Source organism: Plectropomus leopardus, chromosome 14 (assembly GCF_026936395.1).
Source record: "Plectropomus leopardus strain MGB_pleo_1.0 chromosome 14, ASM2693639v1, whole genome shotgun sequence".
Classification (NCBI taxonomy): Eukaryota; Metazoa; Chordata; class Actinopteri; order Perciformes; family Serranidae; genus Plectropomus; species Plectropomus leopardus.
Genome location: NC_142189.1, coordinates 10,066,631 through 10,087,108, shown reverse-complemented (window position 1 = coordinate 10,087,108; position 20,478 = coordinate 10,066,631). Strand labels below are relative to the sequence as shown.

At 41.4% G+C, this 20,478-nt stretch overlaps 1 protein-coding gene across 1 annotated transcript; it reads left to right on the top strand.

Annotated features, from left to right (window-relative positions):
• Positions 1-864: 864 nt before the first annotated feature.
• ptbp1a (polypyrimidine tract binding protein 1a) lies at positions 865-19,804 on the top strand. The gene is made up of 16 exons (XM_042500070.2): positions 865-958; positions 1,745-1,798; positions 2,071-2,101; positions 7,836-7,896; positions 8,063-8,235; positions 8,652-8,798; positions 9,112-9,282; positions 9,846-9,956; positions 10,612-10,792; positions 10,953-11,033; positions 12,910-13,067; positions 14,452-14,485; positions 15,533-15,625; positions 15,892-16,108; positions 16,415-16,492; positions 16,792-19,804. The coding sequence occupies exons 1-16, from the start codon at positions 951-953 to the stop codon at positions 16,922-16,924; spliced, it is 1,731 nt and encodes a 576-aa protein (XP_042356004.1). The 5' UTR covers positions 865-950; the 3' UTR covers positions 16,925-19,804.
• Positions 19,805-20,478: the final 674 nt, after the last annotated feature.

The window sequence follows — 20,478 nt, the reverse complement described above, 5'->3', positions numbered from 1 at the left end:
AATTATTTGAAGTTCCTCCCTTTTTTGTATTACCTCCTCTCCTCTTATAAATAATTAACAGACCGTTAAAGACTCTACCCCTAAATGTGAAATGTTCCAAAAATAATAAAAAATGTGTATGATAGCCTGAATGACTTGTTACTTTTAATCGTATCTTGACTGAAGTGTAGCTTTACACCAAAGCTATTTATTTCAACAATCTGTCACCTTGAAGTTATAAGGTTCTATCTGCAGTTTTTACCAAAATTGAGTTTATAGCCTATTCTTATTCTGTGACAACTTATTAACATTGTGCGAGTGTTTTTTTATTTTTAGGTTTGATTTATTTTTGAATCTCAGTATCTAAAAACTGAAGGCCAGGTAAGGTGAGGTAAGGTAAGGTGAGGTAAGGTAAGGTGAGGTAAGGTAAGGTAAGGTAGATTTACTGGTCATTTTAAACAAAATTTAAAAGATGAAATTTCACTAGCCCTTGATCCTGCTACATCCTGCAGATAGAACCTATTAGAAACAAGTTGATAACAAATAATAAATAATCAATAGCCTATTTAACTTGAATCTTTCAAACACACGCTTTATAGTGTTGTGTATATAGCGCTTCCTTAAACTTGTTTAAAGTTTTTTTTTTTTTTTTTTTATTCATCACAATTCTTTTTTTTTTTTTAAATCAATGCGATGACTCAAAGTAGGCTGTTCATCACACACAATTCAAACAAACCTAACCACTTGATATGATGTTCTGGAAATTTGCCGCGGCCTTGTTTTTTTCCACAAAATGATGGTCGTCTTGTCCAATCGGGGCCGCAGTAGGAGCTTGTCCCCGCCTGTTTTTGGCTCTTGAAAGTGCCTGGACTAATCAGCGCTCGCCTCCGTGTGTTCAGCCATTTTGTAAGAAAATCAAGCAAGTCTGCCGCCCTACCTTCGCTTCAGACCTGCAGTTTTTTTCTTGTGCAATGGACGGGTAAGTGAAAAAGAACCACACTTAAGACATAATTTTAGACGGTAAACCAAAAGCTGTGTTATCAAATTTTATGTCTGGGTCGTCTGTAAAAACATTTTGATCCCGGTGCCGTTACACTTAACCGTTAGACGGGGAAACTTTTGAAACAGTTTTTTTTTTTTCATCAAAACATGCAACAGTTAGCAGTCAGCTAACTAGCAGCTGCTAGCTGCTGCTAACAAACGTTAGTTGTGTGAATCGTTTTACCGGACTTATTTAATCGTTTTATGCGAACCGGACTAACGTAAAGTAACTTGTTGAGAGTCATGATTTAAACAAACTTGTCTTATTTAGGAGCATACTGTCAGTTTTCGGCCGTTTGTCAACGCCGTACATTAGTTACCGTTAGCTAACTACCTTGGTAACTTGGTTTCACCGGAGCTCGAGCGCTAGCTAAAGCAACGTGTCTCATTTCCGCATTCATTTGTCTGCGGAGTGCCAGGGCCATGTTGAAGATGTCTGGCCTCAACATTTCGCGTTGATTGAATCAGAGACTTCTTTACCGGGTTGTCTGAACAGGTAGGGAGCACAATGATGTGTTGTTTACATCAAGCGTGTTTTGCGCTTTTGATCAAGTGAATTCAAAGGTTTGAATTACTTGTTATGCAGCGTGAATGTTGCGTCGAAACGATCAGCAATACGATCGACGTAAATTTGTTACTGTAGACTTGTAAGTTATTATCAAATATACATATACTAAGTGCCCCCCTCTGAAGTTTGCCTTTTTGTTTTGCCAACCCACTACAGCCGCCTAGACGCTGACTTGTATCCTCTGGGATCCGGCTACGTCCCTGAAATTGAGTAAGTATTTTGTGTATTTTTGCAAGGCTGACTGTAGATCGTAATATGCAAGTTTCTGTAATTATTTCTGAATTTAAAGCTCCGTAAATGTACTACAAACTGAATGAGGAAGTCCGCTTGCTGGTGGTTACACCGTGCTGTAACAGTCCTCTTGCTTTCCACAGTGCAGACTATGCTGTGGGTTAATGGATTGTTTAATACCATCTCGTGATGGATTACGGTTAATTTCCTTGTTTTCTTGTATAGTTATACACTTTCTTTCTCGTTCACAGAGGTGTCCATGACATATCAGTTGGCACAAAGGTAAGCATTTTTCTTCACTCTTTTTTTCCAGCTTTGCGTCTTTTCGCTTTACTTAATCTCACTGATAAGATTTAAGATGAATCCTACAAGCTAAAATGTGTGTGTAGATATATAAACCTCCTGATGGTGTGAGATTTTCTCTGTAGGAGAACATCTTAAAAAAATATGTTTGCACGATATGTGGTATAACATAGTATTACTATTATTATTGTTATATAACACAGTATTAGTACTTTTATTATCAGTGACAGATGGTTTTAAAAGAATAAAAACAGGTTTTGTTTGGTTTAACAAGCATTAAATTATAATTACAACTTGATCTTTTTTGTGGAAGTGTGTGTGTGTGTGGGGGGGGGTGCAAATGCGTGAGAGATTCTGTCTGATTGCATTTTTTTCAAAACTGTAGATAAGTACATTGACATGTTATGATAATCATCAACTTAAGTACCACAGTATACCTAGAAACTTGTATATCACTCAAGTCCTACTCCTGACATAGTGTTTGCAAAGTACATACTGTAGTTGTAAATTTTTGTGTGGTGTTGATTGTGACACCCATTGGATCACTTGTCACCTTTAAGTGCCAGTAGGTTTTGTATTTAGAAAATGGCTCCTATTTTGGCATTCATTGCCTTATTGTATTGTGCTGTAATTGTAAATACTGTCTTCATCAAAAAAAGCTTTGAGATCAGAAAATGAGTTTTTATTGTATTTACATTTTTCTTCTCACCGCAGCTAAATTAATTTTCAGGAAATACTGTTTTGAGAGATTTTTTACAAGTCAGAGTGGAAATGGAAAAGAGCTGTGCCGACACAGGGGACTTGAGACGTATAGTCTGTCAGTTTGCAAGAGCTTCCTCTATAATTACAGAACTGCTGTCCAAAGCCATTTCTCATATGTAATGAGTTTGCAGTTGCAGGCTGGCTCTCCTTTTTAAAGATTTATGATATACAACCAACGGTCAGCACATAGAGGTTGCAGCAACTCTCAAGACTGTGGACATGGAATATTTGATAATTCGGTTAGAATAGATTATCTGAGGTGGAGCTTTATGTTTTCCTGTCCTGTTTCTGTCGGTTTGTGTGTGGCTGTAGGGAAATGGAACTTCCTGTTGTTTATTTTGTGTGGTCCTTAATAGCATGTTGGCCTTACTGGAATGTTAAGAAAGCCTTTGATTCCTGCCCTGGTGCTTGATATTTAGCCGGCCTTGTTTCTGACACATAACCACACAACCCAAACCAGTGAAATAAATCCACAAAGTATTATCAACTGATTTATCTTTTTGGATGAATATGCTGTTATTTCCAGTCATGAGAGCTGTCGTTTGCTTTTGTAACTGAAATGGCAGCCCTTATTTACATCTGTGCAAACTTGTTGAAGTGGGAATGCATTTGTTTTTGGCCAACTGCTGGTTGTTAACTTGCGTACCCAATAAAAATGCCTGCCTAAATAGTAATCCTTGGTAACAGGGCCTGGGGCAGCTATGTGTAGGAGGAGTGATTGAACCATCCTGCCGCAACTGTCCTCATCCTCTCGGCCAAAGGTCTTTACGCTGTTTAAACAAGCCCTCTGATACACACGCCCGTAACAGGGACACACCACACCCTCTCTATTCATTTCAGAAACGGCCTGTTTGTTTTTTAACATGCATGATTTGATGGGGGCTGATTGATACTCAAGATGTGACCCCAGCTGTGGTTCTTTTGTCTTTAACTTTTCCTGTTTTTTTGATTTGATGTGCTGTGGTAATGGTGATGCTGAGTTATGGAGCGCTGCCTTGCTGGAATCTGTAATTATTCCGTCTGGGCAGAGCGTCTGGCATTCCGCGGTCGCATTCCAATCTCCCCCCTCCAGCCCCCTGGTGAGGCACAGCTCCCTGCCCCCTCCGCCGGCGACGGCCGATCACAGTGAACAAACATGTCTGTACCTGAGCTCTTCTCCTTTGTGCTTTTCCGGAGAGATTACCACACACCAACCCCCCAGCAGACTCCAAAATGAGGTTGCTTGCAGGCGGCAATCATCTCAGATTTAGTTTCTTTAGAACACGGATACACGACTTGCTTTGCTTGGGGGCCACGTTTGCAAAATGGCAGGAGGCCAAGGGCCAGCAGCCCTGTACATGTTTATAGGATTTTAGGGCATTTCTGAGATTGACATGACTAGGATTTAAGGTTGTTTCTCGGATTTTCGGGCATTTCTCAGTTTTTAGGATGTTGCTGAGATTTTAGGAGGTTTTACTGAGCTATGCTAGACTTTGTCGGGGGTGCAAAGGATCCACCACCGGCACTTTTTTTGATGAACTCCAAGCTCTACTTTGGTGCAGTTACATGTACTCTGGCACCTCATATATACAAGTACAAAATCAATTCCCAGTGTGAATCACTTAATTTTCATTGTGAAATAAAAAATAGGTGGGGAGGGGGGCACGGCAGTCTATCAGGAGCCCAGATTTGACCCACAGGCCACAAGTTGAGTATCACTGCTTGAGAAGATCATAATGGATTTTTTTCCCCTTGCAAAAGCCCGTGTTCTTTTTCCTCATCCTTTTGATGCAATTCAAACCAGGTGTGATGTGGTGTATGGAGCAGGGAAATTGCCCTCAGTCCATTTTCCCTTTTTAAATTTAAGTTCAAGGTAGGCCACTGCCATTGTCGGTGAGAGGAAGCTGCTCAACAGTTCAGCATGTGGGCCAGTGATGTGTCATCGTCTCCCGACAGTTACTATTATATTGTCAGAGTCCCGAGCAAACAAAGGATGTGAGCAAGTCAATACACATTTAGTGGGTTTGTGTTGGAAAAATGGGTTTGGCACAGCGCTGGAGTCAACTAACAAAACATTTATAAGCTCCATTTTCTTTTTCTTCCATTGGCTTTGAACTTTGTGCTGCTCTGCACTCTGTAACACACACCCTCCCAAAGCTATAGGTATATTCTTCACTCATTTGATACACAATAGACTGTTTTGTATGTTCCTGCTCTGTACTATTGACTGTCTTAGCTCCCTGGTTATTTTTAGAATGAGGAAGTAGGGGGAGAGAGAACGAGTCCTGCCATGGAACAGTAACCGTCAGTCCCCGGGAGGAAATTTAGCCAAATCCTGGAAGCAGGCTTGATCTTGCTGCTCTTCCTGTTTGGAGCTGGTCTGCTGACTGATAATGTGACATTGCCCGCCCACGACCATCGAGTCAGGCGGGAGCCACTTCCTTTTATTTCTCATGGCCTGCTTTTAGCCTTGTCCCATTTATCAAGCAAAAATATTGTTTGTTACATTTTCTTCCCACCAACTAGAACACTTTCAGTTCTTCTCCTCTCGTCGTTTTACACCCACTTTACCACAGAGAACCCCAGGAATAAGTCCTAAAACTCAAAAATAAGTTAGCATCTCAGCATTTCCATTTCCCTCGTCTCAAAGCCAGTGGGTTTTTTGAATGGATTTTTCATTAGAAGCTTGAAATAAGGTCTGTGGTTAACACAAGCTTAAGTGATTTTCATGTTTTATTCTACTTATTCTACATAAAATACGTCAGTAAATACCCCATTCGTTAACTTTGATTCTTTTGTGTCTTTTAAAAAGGCGGTTGATAACAGGTGGCTAAATGAGACTACAAAATGTCACGCAGAGCTGCACCAAAAACAGCTTTACAGCCTTTTTGTGGTGGTAGCTTCAAATCAGGCGACCGTGGTGTAGTTCATTTATAGCCTAACAATAGCTTTTTACTTCAGGTGATTGCATTTACATTGTAAAAATGCTTAAAGCGGTGTTGATTTGTGAAAATAATCTTGCTGAACGAAAACATGTCTGTCATAAACTAGCAATGCACTATATTTTATTTTTTTGTCGCTAATCTGATTTGCTCATGAAAAAAAAACCCAACTATTTTTACATATATATACATACAGATATTAATACATCCATTTTTATCTCCACCCGATTTTAGTGTTCATCAAATCACTAAAATTAGTGGAATTAATATAATTTACTCTTAGACAAACAATACAATGTTTTTCAGTGTATGTAATACTGATTTATTGTGCAAAATAAGAAAAATACTTAAACTTAGGGTTGATGTTTTGTGCTTGTTCAAAATTTGTCAATAAAAGAATATGTATCGGTATGTGATAACTGCAGAAATCAGCATGTTGGCCAATTCAGATACTTCTCTTAAAAGCCAGTATTTGCCAATATAATGATGTGTCGATGTTATCATGTATCCCTTCCTGTCATAAACTTTAGTTTATTTTCTGCAATAATCCAATAAAGAAACCATGACTTCTTGGAGCCAGGGTGATGCTAACTTCCGCCTCAGCCCTACAGAAAAAACATTAGCCTTAGGCTCTTTATTAGGTTTAAGTGTAATATGAGGCCACTGCAATCTTTGAAACCACAAAGACCTGTTTTGTCCTATTTTTGACTTTATGCTGTGCTTATAAACCATTCATTGTATCATTTTGAGTCTTGTCAGTTTTGCCCCGTAGTAATCTTAGCTCAGTAATTGCCTGCCATGTTTGCATTCCATGTATGTAAAGATTTGAACATTTGCCAGAGTAGGAGGCCCCTGATCCTGAAGCCACAGTAAAAAGGCACAGGAATTTCTCTTGTTGCTTTTAGTTTCTGAATCGAGATAGCAGACCCTGTTTGTGTGGGCCCCCGAGTGAGAGTGATTGGCTCAGCCAAACCATCTGGAAGTCAAAGGATAGTTTATACTACTGCTTACAGTGTTGTGCTCTCATGTCAACTCGCTCAGTGCCCCCACACACTGCCCCTTTTGAGTGTTTAGAGGCGCCACCACATGTTCTCTCTCAGATATGAGTACACTTTGCAGCCTAACTGGAACCCCCACCAACACTAACTGCAAGGCCAAGACTCACAAGGTGGAGGAGAATGCTAGCAAACCTGCATGACTGGTTGTTGCTAAAGTGCTCCTGGGCTCTTCAACTCCCAGAGAGTCCTTGGGGCTCCATATGTGTGTGCGCCGCCGTGTAACAATGCCCCTAGTCTCAGCCTGGAACAGGACTTTCATTGTAGAGTGTTGTAGAGCTTAGGCTGCTGAGCCACTTCTTGTGACTGCTATACTTCATCTCGCACAACCACAAACTCACACACAAGCATGAGAACAGCCCTGAAACAGCACTTTATATCTAGTGGACTGAGAGAGAGAGGACAGACGGGGCTATTTCAGCGGACAGTAAACTAGTGTGGGCTGGGAGTATCCCCATCTTGTCTCCCGATCCACAGGGCTTTAGTGTGTTATCCTTCCTCCTAATGCTGAATTACGAGTCGATGGGTTGTATGGACTGACAGCTGCTGCCAAGCTAAGGTGTTACTGCTGACTCTTGTGCTTCAAACTGGATAGTAGCTGTCCCTCGTTGAGTGTGATTGACGTTAAAGCATGGTAATTTGGCTCGTTGCCCCAAGTCAGAAATGATAGCCCATAGTGGCTGTGGCTAAGGTTTTGAATACTGTTGGAGAACAGTATAAAATGGGATGGGAAGACAGGATTATTATGAGAAGCCAAATATCCCTGCTGACAAGCCAGGTCATTTTAATTTTTCCGGGAGAGGAAGGTGGAGTTCTTCTCGAGCGTGTTTGTTCAATCCTCTTTTGGTTATCAGATTACTTCCTGCTTTATCACACAATGGCTCCGTAATATGAGAGCGGTGCTCTCCACCTGCTCTGCTGTGCCCTCATTGGTCAACATACTGAAGTGAACCATTGTTTTCTCTCTTCCTGCAGAGGGGATCCGACGAACTCTTTTCTTCCTGCATATCCAACGGGCCCTATATCATGAACTCAGGTAGGGGGGTTGCCATGGAGGGGTGAATCCTTTTTATTGAAGTGCTTGTCTTTTCTGTGTTGTTTGGTGTTGCCATGACGATGAATCCATTATTCAAGACGAACCAGAGCCCTCTGCTCCCTCCCTGATTGTATCTGCCTCTGTTGGTTTCTTTTCCCCCTCGCAGCCAATGGCAACGACAGCAAAAAATTCAAAGGTGACGTCCGCAGTCCTGGTGTTCCGTCACGTGTGGTCCACGTACGCAAGCTGCCCAACGACATAAACGAGGCTGAAGTTATTGGCCTGGGACTGCCCTTTGGGAAGGTCACTAATTTGCTGATGCTGAAAGGGAAAAACCAGGTAAGGACTGTTATATGCTGGTCTGCTCACCAAACCTGTATGACTCTTTGAAATTTCTCTTTAGGCCTGGGAGGAGGGATCAGCTTTCCAGCCTTCTGTGTTGACCTGAATATCATAACAATGATCCTTTTGTCACATTGTCGTGGTTTAGTGGGTAGGACGAGTTTTCTGCTTGCTGAGATTACTTTGAGAAGACACTGAATCCTTTTGAATGTCTTCATTATCTCCTGTTTTTTTTTAACTGTCCTTATGTGTCAAAACCAATAAAGACGTTAAATGAAATTTGGCTACAAGAGGAGAAGCAGTGATGGGCAGTAAAAATTCTCATAATTCACTCCAATTACTACTTCAGAGTCGCATCTTACATGTGATGGGAGAAATAAATCGAAAATGTTTTTTCTGATCCTCCCCTGCAGGCATTCTTGGAACTGAACAGCGAGGAGTGTGCACAGACGATGGTGAGCTACTACTCCTCTGTCACCCCCGTCATCAGAAACCACCCAATTTACATGCAATACTCAACCCATAAGGAGCTCAAGACGGACAACTCCCCCAACCAAGTGGTAAGAGTTTGCATTCTGACATACACACCTGCTTTTCATGTCGACTGTGTCAGATTTTAGGCTTAAATTGCTGTTGCAGTCATTGTTGGATAATGGTTGGTTGTGGTGTTGACTAAATGCAGGAAATTAAGTCATTTTCCTTTCACTAGTAATGTGTGGGGGAAATTTCATTGGTAAACTGTAATTATTGGTATATTAAAAACTTTGGAAATTGCAATTGAATAAAAAATGACCACTTACATTTGCTCATTTATTTATTACTGCATGCTTTTCTCCATCCATGCTAAGCAGTTCTGCTCTCTCTTCCCCTTAGCGGGCCCAGGCAGCTCTGCAGGCAGTCAATGCACTGCACGGAGGTGGAATGGGAAGCATGGCCATTCCTGCAGATGCTACTAGCATGGGAGGAGCAGGGGCCCAAAGCCCTGTGCTCAGAGTCATAGTGGAAAATCTCTTCTACCCCGTCACCCTGGATGTGCTACACCAGGTACGTTTGAGCAACTACAGTTACCTAGTTGTATTGCATGTATTATAGGCTTGCCAGTCTTTTTTTATTCTCAAAACATATTGTGTGCTTTGGGTGGTGGGGTTTACCTAGATAATTAATAATTGTTTCAATTACCATCAATTATTTCAGTCTTTTTTTTCCTTGAGCTACATTTAAGAAAAAAGACAAATAAATCTACCTTCTACCTTGTACTTAAGCAGACCAACCTGTTTTTGTGCTGTTGTATCCTGCAACTGCACCATGTGTACTCACACAAACAGAGTTTGACTCATGCACACTGATACACATCTTGACATCCTGCTTTATATATATATATAGATTTCATTGTTGCTTCATTTCCTATTCTTTTCACATCCATTACATTCTCTGCAAAATCTGTTGCAAATCTGGTATTCTTGCATAGACAAATTATGCGTTATGGTAAAAGTGACTTTTAAGCATGTATGCAAATTCATTGCCCTTGTTTATCTTCTGGTACAGTTTCATTAAAAAAAATTGTGTGTGTTGTGATGTCACCCTTAATCCTGCTGTCTCCCCTTCAGATTTTCTCCAAGTTTGGCACTGTGCTGAAGATCATCACTTTCACTAAGAACAACCAGTTCCAGGCTCTGATCCAGTATGCCGATGGCATGACAGCTCAGCACGCCAAACTGGTAAGACTGGTACAACTAACGCCCTTTGTCATGAAGTTTCACTCTGACATTGTTCTCACATCTAGTGCAGTAGGGTTGAGATTGCATGTAGCACAGGGTGTCTGCAGGTCCGTAAAAAGTGTCAAACTGTCTAACATTCAGTTTTATACACATTGGGCTTAAACAGCATTAATTCTTTTTAAATTCGAGTTAGTTTATTAGTTAGTTAATCCATTTTTCAAAATGTATTTTTGTCAAAATGAGTTAAGCTCGTGCGTTGAAGCCTACATTTCTGATGTTGCGTATGTTTGAAAACCTTCCACTGAAGGTGGAAGGTTTTCTAGTTCTGTCTTTTTTACTTTATACTTAAAGTTGTTGGCAAAATGTAGACTAATCTAACTTACTTATTAATAATATTCTTATACATAAAACCTACCTCTGCATGGGACTTGATATATAATTTAAACCTGCGTATAATACTTTGGAAGAAGGGAAAAGATGATTTCTCAACAAATCTGTCTTAGAAACTGTTTAAAACTATCCCGAAAAGACCTGATACCTGAAGACACCCTGATTGCAGTGTCAGTGCTGTGTATATGTTGTGGGGCTAATTAATCAAACTTAAAACTGTAGATAAAATCACTGGTGTAAAACAATGCTTCAATATCTGTCTCAGTCTCTGGATGGACAAAACATCTACAATGCCTGCTGTACCCTGAGAATCAGCTTCTCCAAGCTCACCAGCCTCAATGTCAAGTACAACAACGACAAGAGCAGAGATTACACCCGACCAGACCTCCCCACTGCAGACTCGCAGCCCTCCATCGACCACCAGACCATGGCTGCCGCTGCATTCGGTAAGATTGGGAGATGATTTGAAGAAGATTTTGTTTTACTTTTCCCACCTTAGTCCTTGATTTCTCTGGTTGTTTTAAGTGCTCTCCAAGCAGTTTCTGGGTGATAGAGAGATTTTTGTTCTTATTCTTTGTTCTACTTTTCTGTTGTCTCATGTTTCAGCTGCTCCGGGCATAATCTCAGCCTCTCCTTATGGTGGAGCTCATGCCTTCCCCCCAACCTTTGCCATCCAGCAGGCAGCAGGTCCGTTCACACACTTTCTCTTACACTGCTATTCTTTTTCAGATGAGACTCTTCTTCCAACATTGGCCTGCTGTGTACAGTATCTAATCAGCGGCTTTGATTTCAGGGTCCTAGTATTGTGCATACTGACTGAAAGTCGAATACAACAGAGCCGGCAAAAGTGTTATTAGTAACTAGGGTTTAGTAATGTTCCGATTTGAACTGCTTCTGGTACCTGAAATTCCCCGTAATAACAAAAATGTAGTTTTTGATAAAGCTTCAGTGGTGACATAGTAGAGTGAAAGCAAGGCAGATTGGTGCTGGTTTGGCTCGTTGGGAAGCAGATGGAGCTGTTGGCTGCTTTGTCAGCTTCCCGGCTTTGGGCCGCGACTGTCTCCTGTCTGAAGTGTAACCTGGCGGCTTCGCTGAGGTTAATTGCAGGACTTAGCTTCCAGGCTTCGGGGATGCTTCTCGGCCCCTTAGCCTCTTGTCTAAACCAGGCTTTCTCACCGAAAAGTTCTTTAAGGGACTGAAGTTTGGCACAGATGGATTAAATGTGAAGTGGTACTCGGATGCACTGACGTAATTTGGTTGGTAGCCTTAAAAGTAGAGGTCAGTACCCAGCCCTTGCACACCTTTGCTTTTCCTCCTGTTGCCAAGTCAGAGAATCTGCTGCCACAAAGGCAAGTCAAACTTAATTTGTAGAGCACATTTAAAAGCGCAGTTAACCAAAGTGCTTCACAGTCATAAAATACAAAATGGATAAATACAGAAACAAATGGCAATTGACATATCGCTAAGCCCCTCCCCCTTAGCTCATTCAGGCAAACGATCAGCACACTGCCTAAACCAGGCATGTCAAACCAACCAAGAGCACACAGTTTGACCAATCAACTGTCTGAAGACAGAGATCAGTTGATTAAATGAGTCAAGTCTGGTGTGCTGCTACTTGGTTGGAAACAAAACCTGCAGCCACACCGGCCCCCCTGTGGACCGGTTTGACATGCCTGGCCTAAACTAACAATGGCAGCTGTCATCATCAAAAACCTATCCAAAGATGCTTTTCAGCTTTTGCTTTCTTTGGGACATTACAGCTAAGTTTACATTAATGGGTTTTTAGTTGCTTTAACTACAATTTTGCTCCAGGTAACACTTTCATCTGATTGTCAAATAACAAAAATACAAACACTTAGTTGAACAGATGACATGATGAGTTACTGTTACGAAGCTGAAGTTGGCCATAACATTTGCGGCTATTAGCTTACTTAAGTTAACATTACCTAGCGAAGTTTGCTGCGAGATGACGGTCTACACAATGATTCTGACATAATGTATGTGGTTCCATATACTATTATGGAACACTATTATGCACTATTATGCTTGACCTTAGAACAAATGTAGACATCCGTATCATCTTTATGCTGAGGGGACTGTGGTGTCTGTCACACGGCTTAATCCATAGGAGACACTTTGCTCTGTTAACGTGAGGTTTAGAGAACGGTATAAAATACACTCCATTGTCTAGCCTCTTAGGATACCTCGGATCAGCGTTGCATTTACCCCATGCACATTGTTTGGCCATTTTTTATGTTGTGACTGCATAAATTTAAATAAATCTGCAGGAAAATCAAAATTTCTGGTACTTTTGTATGGAGGTATTCAAGCAGGGTGTCAGAGTGCATGTCGTAGCTGCATGCAATGTGACTCGTGGTGTTTGGGGCGAGTGCTTAGCAATTAGTCAGTAGAACGTTGGAGAGAATCGACATGAGAGCAAATTGATGAAGGTCTTATTGCTTTGACACTAACACTTCTCATACATTTCCTTGTCTTTTTTTGTTTCTTTGCAGATCCCTTCAGCGTAAAGAGACTAAGTCACTAATATTTTTGTTCCTTTTAGGGCTGTCGATGCCTGGTATTCCCAGTGCTCTGACGTCCTTGGGTGTGGGCCACGGTGGCATGGCAGCTGCCGCAGCAGCCGCCAGCCGGCTCGGCCTGTCGGGGTTCACAGCCACTGGGGGACACAATGTCTTATTGGTCAGCAATCTGAACCCTGAGGTCAGTACACTCACTAGATTTAAACATTTTTCCATCCTGCACCTGTCAGTGCACTGCTGAGAAGTGTCACAGTTTGTGTATGAACCTGGATCCATTTGTACCAGAGCTCTAGTGTTTTGCCCCCCATTTCTCACCACCTCCATGTGGTCAGACTAGTCTGAGAACCCTTACCAGTGTTTTTAATTAAAAGGGGGTCATCGAGTCAAAACTTCTTCTCTTTCAGGACCTCTCTGTGTTTGACCAAACCTGCTGCATTTTTCTGACCTGCCACTTTGCTCACTGTGAATTTTAAGTTTATTCAAAACACTAACTTCTTTTTTTAAAAAAACTTACCATTTCATATCTTCATTTTTGTCCATTAGTTGAAATCATTCTTGAGTTGGTGGAGAGACAATATTACTTTTTTTTCTTTGTATTTATTTTTTAAAGAAACACACCATGTTCATGATTTAGGTCATTTTTTATATAGCATGTAGAATGTATAAATAGTCTGTCACACTCATTACATTTATTTTAGTTATGTAGTCATTACATTAAGCATGTTAACTTTAAGATCAGCTTTTAGGTTATTAAAATTGACATTTAGATTTGACTGTTTTATTTTAATGTAATTTCAATAATCTAAACAAACATAGTCTGTAATTAAAAGTACATATTGTCTCTGCCTTTTTCTGTATTTCATTGTTAATCTTTTTTTTCTCTTCTTTTTCTCCTAGTGTTCCCATAGTGACAGTGCATTTTAATTTAGCCAGTTCTACTGTCTGAAGCACTACATTTCTTTGTGTATACTGACCTTGTTTTTTACTTCCTTTTTCTCTCTCTTCTTTCTCTGTCCCCCCTCTCCCTCTTTGTTTTTAAAACCCCCTCACCTCTTCTCTTGCCAACTGACTGCACGCCCCACGACCAATTGTTCCCTCTGTCCTCCTCTCTCCCCTCTCTGCCACTCCTCTGTAACTACAACCACTCCTCCTTCCTCCCACCCAACCCTCTTTCTCCCCCAAATCATCATCCCCAATTTGGACGCCACACACTAATTGAAAACACAACAAAAACACATCATTGGCACCTCATTGGCCCCCTCAATTTTGCCATAATCTGTCCTTCCACTTTCGATCTTTCCTCCACCTCATCCTCATCTCTTCCTCCTCATGCTGTTTGAATTCTCTCCTCCTCCTCTTGTCCTCTCCTCATTCTTTTCGTCCCTCATGCCTCTCCTTCCTCCATGGTACTGTGGCCTTCCTGTGGACCTCGCTGCCTGTGGCCTGCGGACATGTCCCGACTCCACTCCACTGTCCTCCACTCCGCTCCGTCTCTTTTCCCCTGTCCCCTGTTCCCTATCCCCCTTTGGCCCCCTGCCCCGCTGCTCCCCCTGCTGTCTCTAAAGAGCGTTACGCCACACTGCCTCTTTATTCTTTTCGGTACGTTATCATCCTTTCATCTCCTTTTTTATTACTACTGTTACCTGGCAAGGTGGGCATGTCTTGTCTCATGTTGTTGGCTTTGTTTTTTTTAACCACTGATGGCTCGTCATCAGGCTACAGGGCTATGAAGGGTGGGGGTGTCTTTGTTTGTTTTTTGGGGGTTTGTATGACCTGTTTTTGGTTGTTGTGGGTTTGTGTGAGGAAAAGTAAGGTGAGAAACACCACACAAAGCTGCAGCATTTCATTTAATTTCTAACAGCTCTCTTTTACTATCCATGGGCAAAAAACATTTGCAGTTTTTCATCTTCAAAGAGCACAGCCCCTCAATGGAAATATTGCCTCACTAAATAGAAAATGTGGGGATCATTTTGTTCGGGAATGAGGCGGGAAGCCGATCTAAATTCCAAAGCATCACCCTCAGGAAGAGGATAAAAGTCAACTCTTTATTTGGTTCCGCACGGTCCAATTTTGACGCCATGAAAATTCAGCAAATTTCATTTTTGTCAGGATGATTTTTCAGTGTTTGCCTTGAGTCACTCTACATAAAATGATGAAATGCTGCTGCTTTTTTAGTGATTGTGAGTTGACATATCGCTCGGATTATGTCACCATATAATTCCTTTGCAGTTTGTCTCAGTTAATGTAGGTATGTGCATGTTTAGTTTATTCTTGCATGTCTCTATTAGGCGCTCAACTTGTTCAAGAAATCAACTTTTTCTTCAATATAGAGCAATCAAACCGATCAGAACCACTCATTTTACCGCTCTTTGATTTGTTACCTTCAAATCACTACCGCTCCCTTCTTGAGCATAACCATTTTAGCTGTCAGCAAGATTCGTGCAAAATTGGACATTGAAATGATTAGAATAGCCTGACAATACGTTATTAATCAGACAGTGTTCATTTAGTAGCAGTATGAATATTGATGTCCCTGATGTGATGGTTTAAATTGTTTTTGTTGCTGTGATTGGCTGCGTAGCTGCTGTTGAGGCTGTGTTGTTCTTTGTTCCACTTGCATTGTGACCCCTTCCTCTTCCTCCCCAGGTGTGTACGGCGATGTGATGAGAGTGAAGATCCTGTTTAATAAAAAGGAGAACGCTCTGATCCAGATGTCTGATGGCACACAGGCTCAGCTAGGTAGCTACACTCCAGCCCCGCAAAACACTATTTGCTTTCTTTGATGTATCATTTTCTTTCATCTTTCCGCCTCGCATCGTTTTACCGTACATTGTTTGGAGCCTTTACCTAGCTGTCCTCAGCAGGGCGGGTCTTCCTTTGATGAACGCCTGTTTTCTGATTATTAACTTGTTTTAACATTCACTTAAATCCACTAAAATTAAGCAGAATTTAGATGTGCGTAATATATCAAACAGTGTAAATTAATTAATCTTACTGTTCCCCAGCTATGAGCCACCTGAATGGCCAGCGTCTTCACGGCAGGGCCATGCGTGTGACATTATCAAAACACACCACAGTGCAGCTGCCCAGAGAGGGCCACGAGGACCAGGGCCTCACAAAGGACTACAGCAACTCGCCGCTGCACCGTTTCAAGAAGCCCGGCTCCAAAAATTACTCCAACATCTTCCCACCCTCTGCAACACTCCACCTCTCCAACATACCGTGAGTGCTGCTGCTGCAACAGCCTCATTTTCATTCCCTTTCTCTCCCCCAGCAGCTTTTGTGCTGTAAGCTTTTTCCTTTGTAGTCCTGACTCATTTTTTTTCTATATTTAGTGCTTGGCTTTAAGTAGTTGTGACAGTGTTTTCTAAACATGCTACTCCAGAGGTGCATTTTTAGATTTAATCAGGCCTCCTGTGTGTTGTTTCACGGTACCAGTAAATAAACACAAAAATGCAAATGAGTGAAAGGAATGTAAAACCACATAAATGCTTTATGCTGATTGTGTGTTTTCCTGTCTTCTTTTAGGCCTTCTGTGGTGGAGGATGAACTCAGGAGGCTTTTTGCCAGCTCAGGAGCCACAGTCAAGGCCTTCAAGTTCTTTCAGTAAGTCTCAGTCCACTTATTCTCAGTTTTCTGAATTGTCGGTTCCTCATTGGTGCTTAAATTCTAGTCATGGCTCATGTATGCTCAATGTTGATGAGGGCAGTGACAGTCAAAAGATTTGAAATAAACATTTCTATTTCCGTACATAGAGGGAGTATAAATGAGCCTTAAGATGTCATGTAGAGCACAGAGGAAAAAACACTGTTCCCACTGCAACAAATTGAATAGCAAGCCAGCGTCACAAAAAAGGACATCATGTTGACACTTTGAGAACACACTGTTCCCTCATAACTTCACAGAAAAGACCGCAAGATGGCCCTGATCCAGATGGGCTCAGTCGAGGAGGCAATCGAGTCCTTGATCGAGTTCCACAACCACGACCTGGGAGAGAACCACCACCTTCGAGTGTCCTTCTCCAAATCCACCATCTGAGTGCCTTTCCTTCCTCCCTCCAAGTCTGTTGCCATCTGAATGCGACGTTTGTCAAGGTCGCCTTCAGTGGAAATGGCCACCATTACATATTTATGGCTGTTGTTCTTTGTAGAATGTTGCTCCCTTCACCGTTCTGATCATTCCAGCGTTAACAGGTTTGGGTATCAGTTTTTTGGGGTCGGTTCTGCTTATTGATTCCCATGTCTGGTTCCAGTTTTGTCACCAAAATATGTTTAAAAAAAACCAAACCATTATTTCTTGGGTTATCAGCAGTAATTCTGTTTAAAATATTTATATAGAAATGTTGCTGAATATGAATACTTTCTCTTGCCACATACAAACCGCTGTTTTACACTTGTTTGTATTTCAGTTAGTCCTGCTAATTTCAGAGCCATTCCTAATTTTGACTGGGGACCTCAAAAACCTAACATTTTTGTACCCTGCCTCAATATGTTAAACCGCTCCCCTGGAGGAAGTTCTTCTCCCACTTGGTGATTATATTTTCCTACGTGGTTCTCCCTTATGTGAAGCCAAAGTACACTTGTAAGTGATGAGTCCTGCCCGTAATGATGTAAACACTATCAGAGTGCTTTTGTGCAAGTGTACCAGATGTAAATGAGAAGGTCTAAACTCAGCCTGGCTAAGGAACCAGTTATTGGAATCTAAGCACGTTTCTGGTTCCAGCTCATGACATGTTCTTGGTACCCAAACCAAATCATTAATTTGTTCCTTCAAAAATGTTTAGATGGGGCCTGGGAAAGGGGCAGCATTCTGCAATGACACAATATTATATTGGAGGTAAAGTAGGGGCAGCTGATGAACTGTCACTTTAGACCAAATCGCTTAAAAGAAAAAAGAAAAAAAAAAAGACACCCTCCACCGCAGATGTATGCTTATGTGGATGAATCCTATCCACACCAGACACACTTCAGCATTCCTTTTACTATGATAGTCGTGTGGGTATATCTATGTGTGTGTGCCTTTTTTTTTTTTTGAAACGCCACTTTTGAACCTGTTGGCCAGTCAGAAACGGTTTGAAACAAAGGATTTTTGGCTCACAGAACTACGCGAAACAGTATATTTCCCATTACCCATTTTTGATTTTATCTTCTTGTTGTAACAACCCGCCTATTTGCTTCGGGGGATCCATACCACTATTTGAAAGTCATTCAATGAGGATGCGTTTTTTTTCCTTTCCATATCTGCAGTCTTGTGCCTTACTTTGCCCCGACCAGATTGCCTTAAGCATTGCTTTGGCTTTATTTGGGGAAAACACGGCTCTCAAAATGCCTTTTTTTTTTTTTCATGCCTTGTGGTATGTACCAGCATTGTTAAGAAGAGGGGAAAGTGGCTAATTGAATCTTCAGTTACTTCTTAAAAACACAAATGTTTATGTAGGGATTTGTATGCATATATCCCCATTATATGTATGTAGAAACTATGAATGTAAGTCAGTTAGATGCCTAATATCCTTGCTAGGCGATGTAGCTCTGTTAGGTGTTTTGTGGCAGGAATTAGAGCTGTATCCAGCCATCCTGTCTTACAGTCCCCAGTCACTGTCCTTTCTCAGGAGGGACGGTGCAGTTTGGGGCATCATTTAACCATATTATGTTCATCTATATGTGGACACCCATATATATTCATTTATCTTTTCTTTTAATGTTAGCATTTACATGTGTATCACTTCTAAGCTTAACTATATGTAGTAGCTGGGTTTGATTGTTATCACAGTGCCTTGAGTTTTTAATCTGAGGCTGAAACACTTTGTGGCCCGCTCAGTTGACTTTGTTTACCTCTGGTTCAGGTGTTTTACCTGTCTGCAAAGATGCCTTTATCCCACTACGTTCAGGTAGTCGTACCTGTGAGAGGGCAGCTTGGAGGCATTTGTCAACTGAAAGTAACAACAGTCTTGAACTGTGTCTCAAAAAACCCGAAACCCAGTAAGTTTTTTTTCTTAAATTCAGGATTATAAGGTGGGATAGCCCTCACCTGTTCCTGTCTGTGTCCACTTAACGCCACAGTCAGGTTCCTTAGTGCACTTTTCCTCAACGATAGGTCCAAGTCGGCGCCATCACGCTGAAGTCTTAAAACGTTGTCACATTCCCGCGTGCCTCAAGCACCAGGTTTTCCACAGCCTCGACCACTGTAGTTTTGGACCAGACACAGATGCGCTCTGTCTCTATTTTTGTAAAAGATTATTATGCATGGTTTAACGAAGCTTCATGTAGCTACAGGCGGTTATTGCTGTTAAGGACCAAAGTATCTTCGACCCCCTGCTGTTTTGTAGTGTTGTGATTTCTTAAAAGGTTTTTCCACAAGTTTCCTTCTTTCCAGATGCCTTGGACAAATGTCACATGAAGTTGAATTTGGGTATCAGCCTATACTGTATATGTATCCCTTTTTGTTGGATTGACTTTACAAAGAGCCTACTTTGGTAGCGATTGCTTTAGAACGGATACTTAATTGAAGCACAGTCCTAGCTGTGATGTTGATGGTGTAGAAGATTATATTCTCTTTTTTTTTTTGTTAAAAGCTTTTATTTCTCTCCTTTTTTTATATGGGGGCGGGGTGGGGTTATTGTATGAAGCGGGATCGATGGTTGTATATATTCATGTTTTTGTACCACAAAATCATTTGGATTATATCCACTTTACGTTCAAAACATGTATATTTTGATAAAACAATACAGACCTATTAAGCTCTGCGGAGCTGTAAAAACGACAAAAAAAAAACTTTTGTAACACAAAGACATTAAACCTATCTGAACACAGAAGTGTCTCTGTATGTGCCCCGCTCCCCCCCTCCCTCCTTTGCCATTCTGTTCTCGTCTCTTGCATCTTCTGCTGCCTTCAATAAATCTTTAGTTTGTTTCTTCTTTCATCTGGCCTCATTTGGTTTCTGTCTCTTCCTCTCTGTCCTGTGGAAACCGCTGCTGCTCTGTGTCGGTTAACACCTCGTAACATTTTCCACATTTCCCATCCTGTTTACAACCGGTGGGTTATTTTCAATATTTTTTTTATTTTATTTATTTATTTTTTTTACTATATTTCCAACTTCATCCCCCATCTGAAACTTTGACTGACTGCTCATCTGGGCTCAGATCAATCCCGTTCCCAATCCCTTGATGAAACAGCTGCGTCGATGACGGCAGGGTGCGGAGTTAATTCGATATGCAACGCTGGATACTTGCTATTCTCTGTGATTCTGAATAATCCTCCATCCCTCCTGTGCTCTGCTTTGACCTTTTCAGTTTAGCGGGCCCGTCTGACTCTGAGGAGATGAAGCCAGGTTGCTGTGGAAACTAAGTCGCTTTATCTCATAAGATGAATAATTAAGATAAAACACAAGCAGGGCTATCGGGCATATCTGACATCCATGTTTAGCACCAAGTTCCTCAGGGGGATGCGAGGGGGAAAAAACTCAATGACAAACCGGTCATACACCTCTTGAGCCACTAGGGGGAGGTCTTGCTCTCTGCTGGTAATCAAAGGCTGTCGAGCAGAGGTGACTTTACCTGCCACTCACACAATGTCAATAGTTAGTGGCTTAATCTC

What these genes read in the sequence shown, in the direction of transcription:
- ptbp1a (XM_042500070.2), top strand. An exon ending in CATGGCTGCCGCTGCATTCG is followed by an intron (nt 10,793 to 10,952) that starts GTAAGATTGGGA and finishes CTCATGTTTCAG; the next exon opens with CTGCTCCGGGCATAATCTCA. An exon ending in AAGGCCTTCAAGTTCTTTCA is followed by an intron (nt 16,493 to 16,791) that starts GTAAGTCTCAGT and finishes ATAACTTCACAG; the next exon opens with AAAAGACCGCAAGATGGCCC.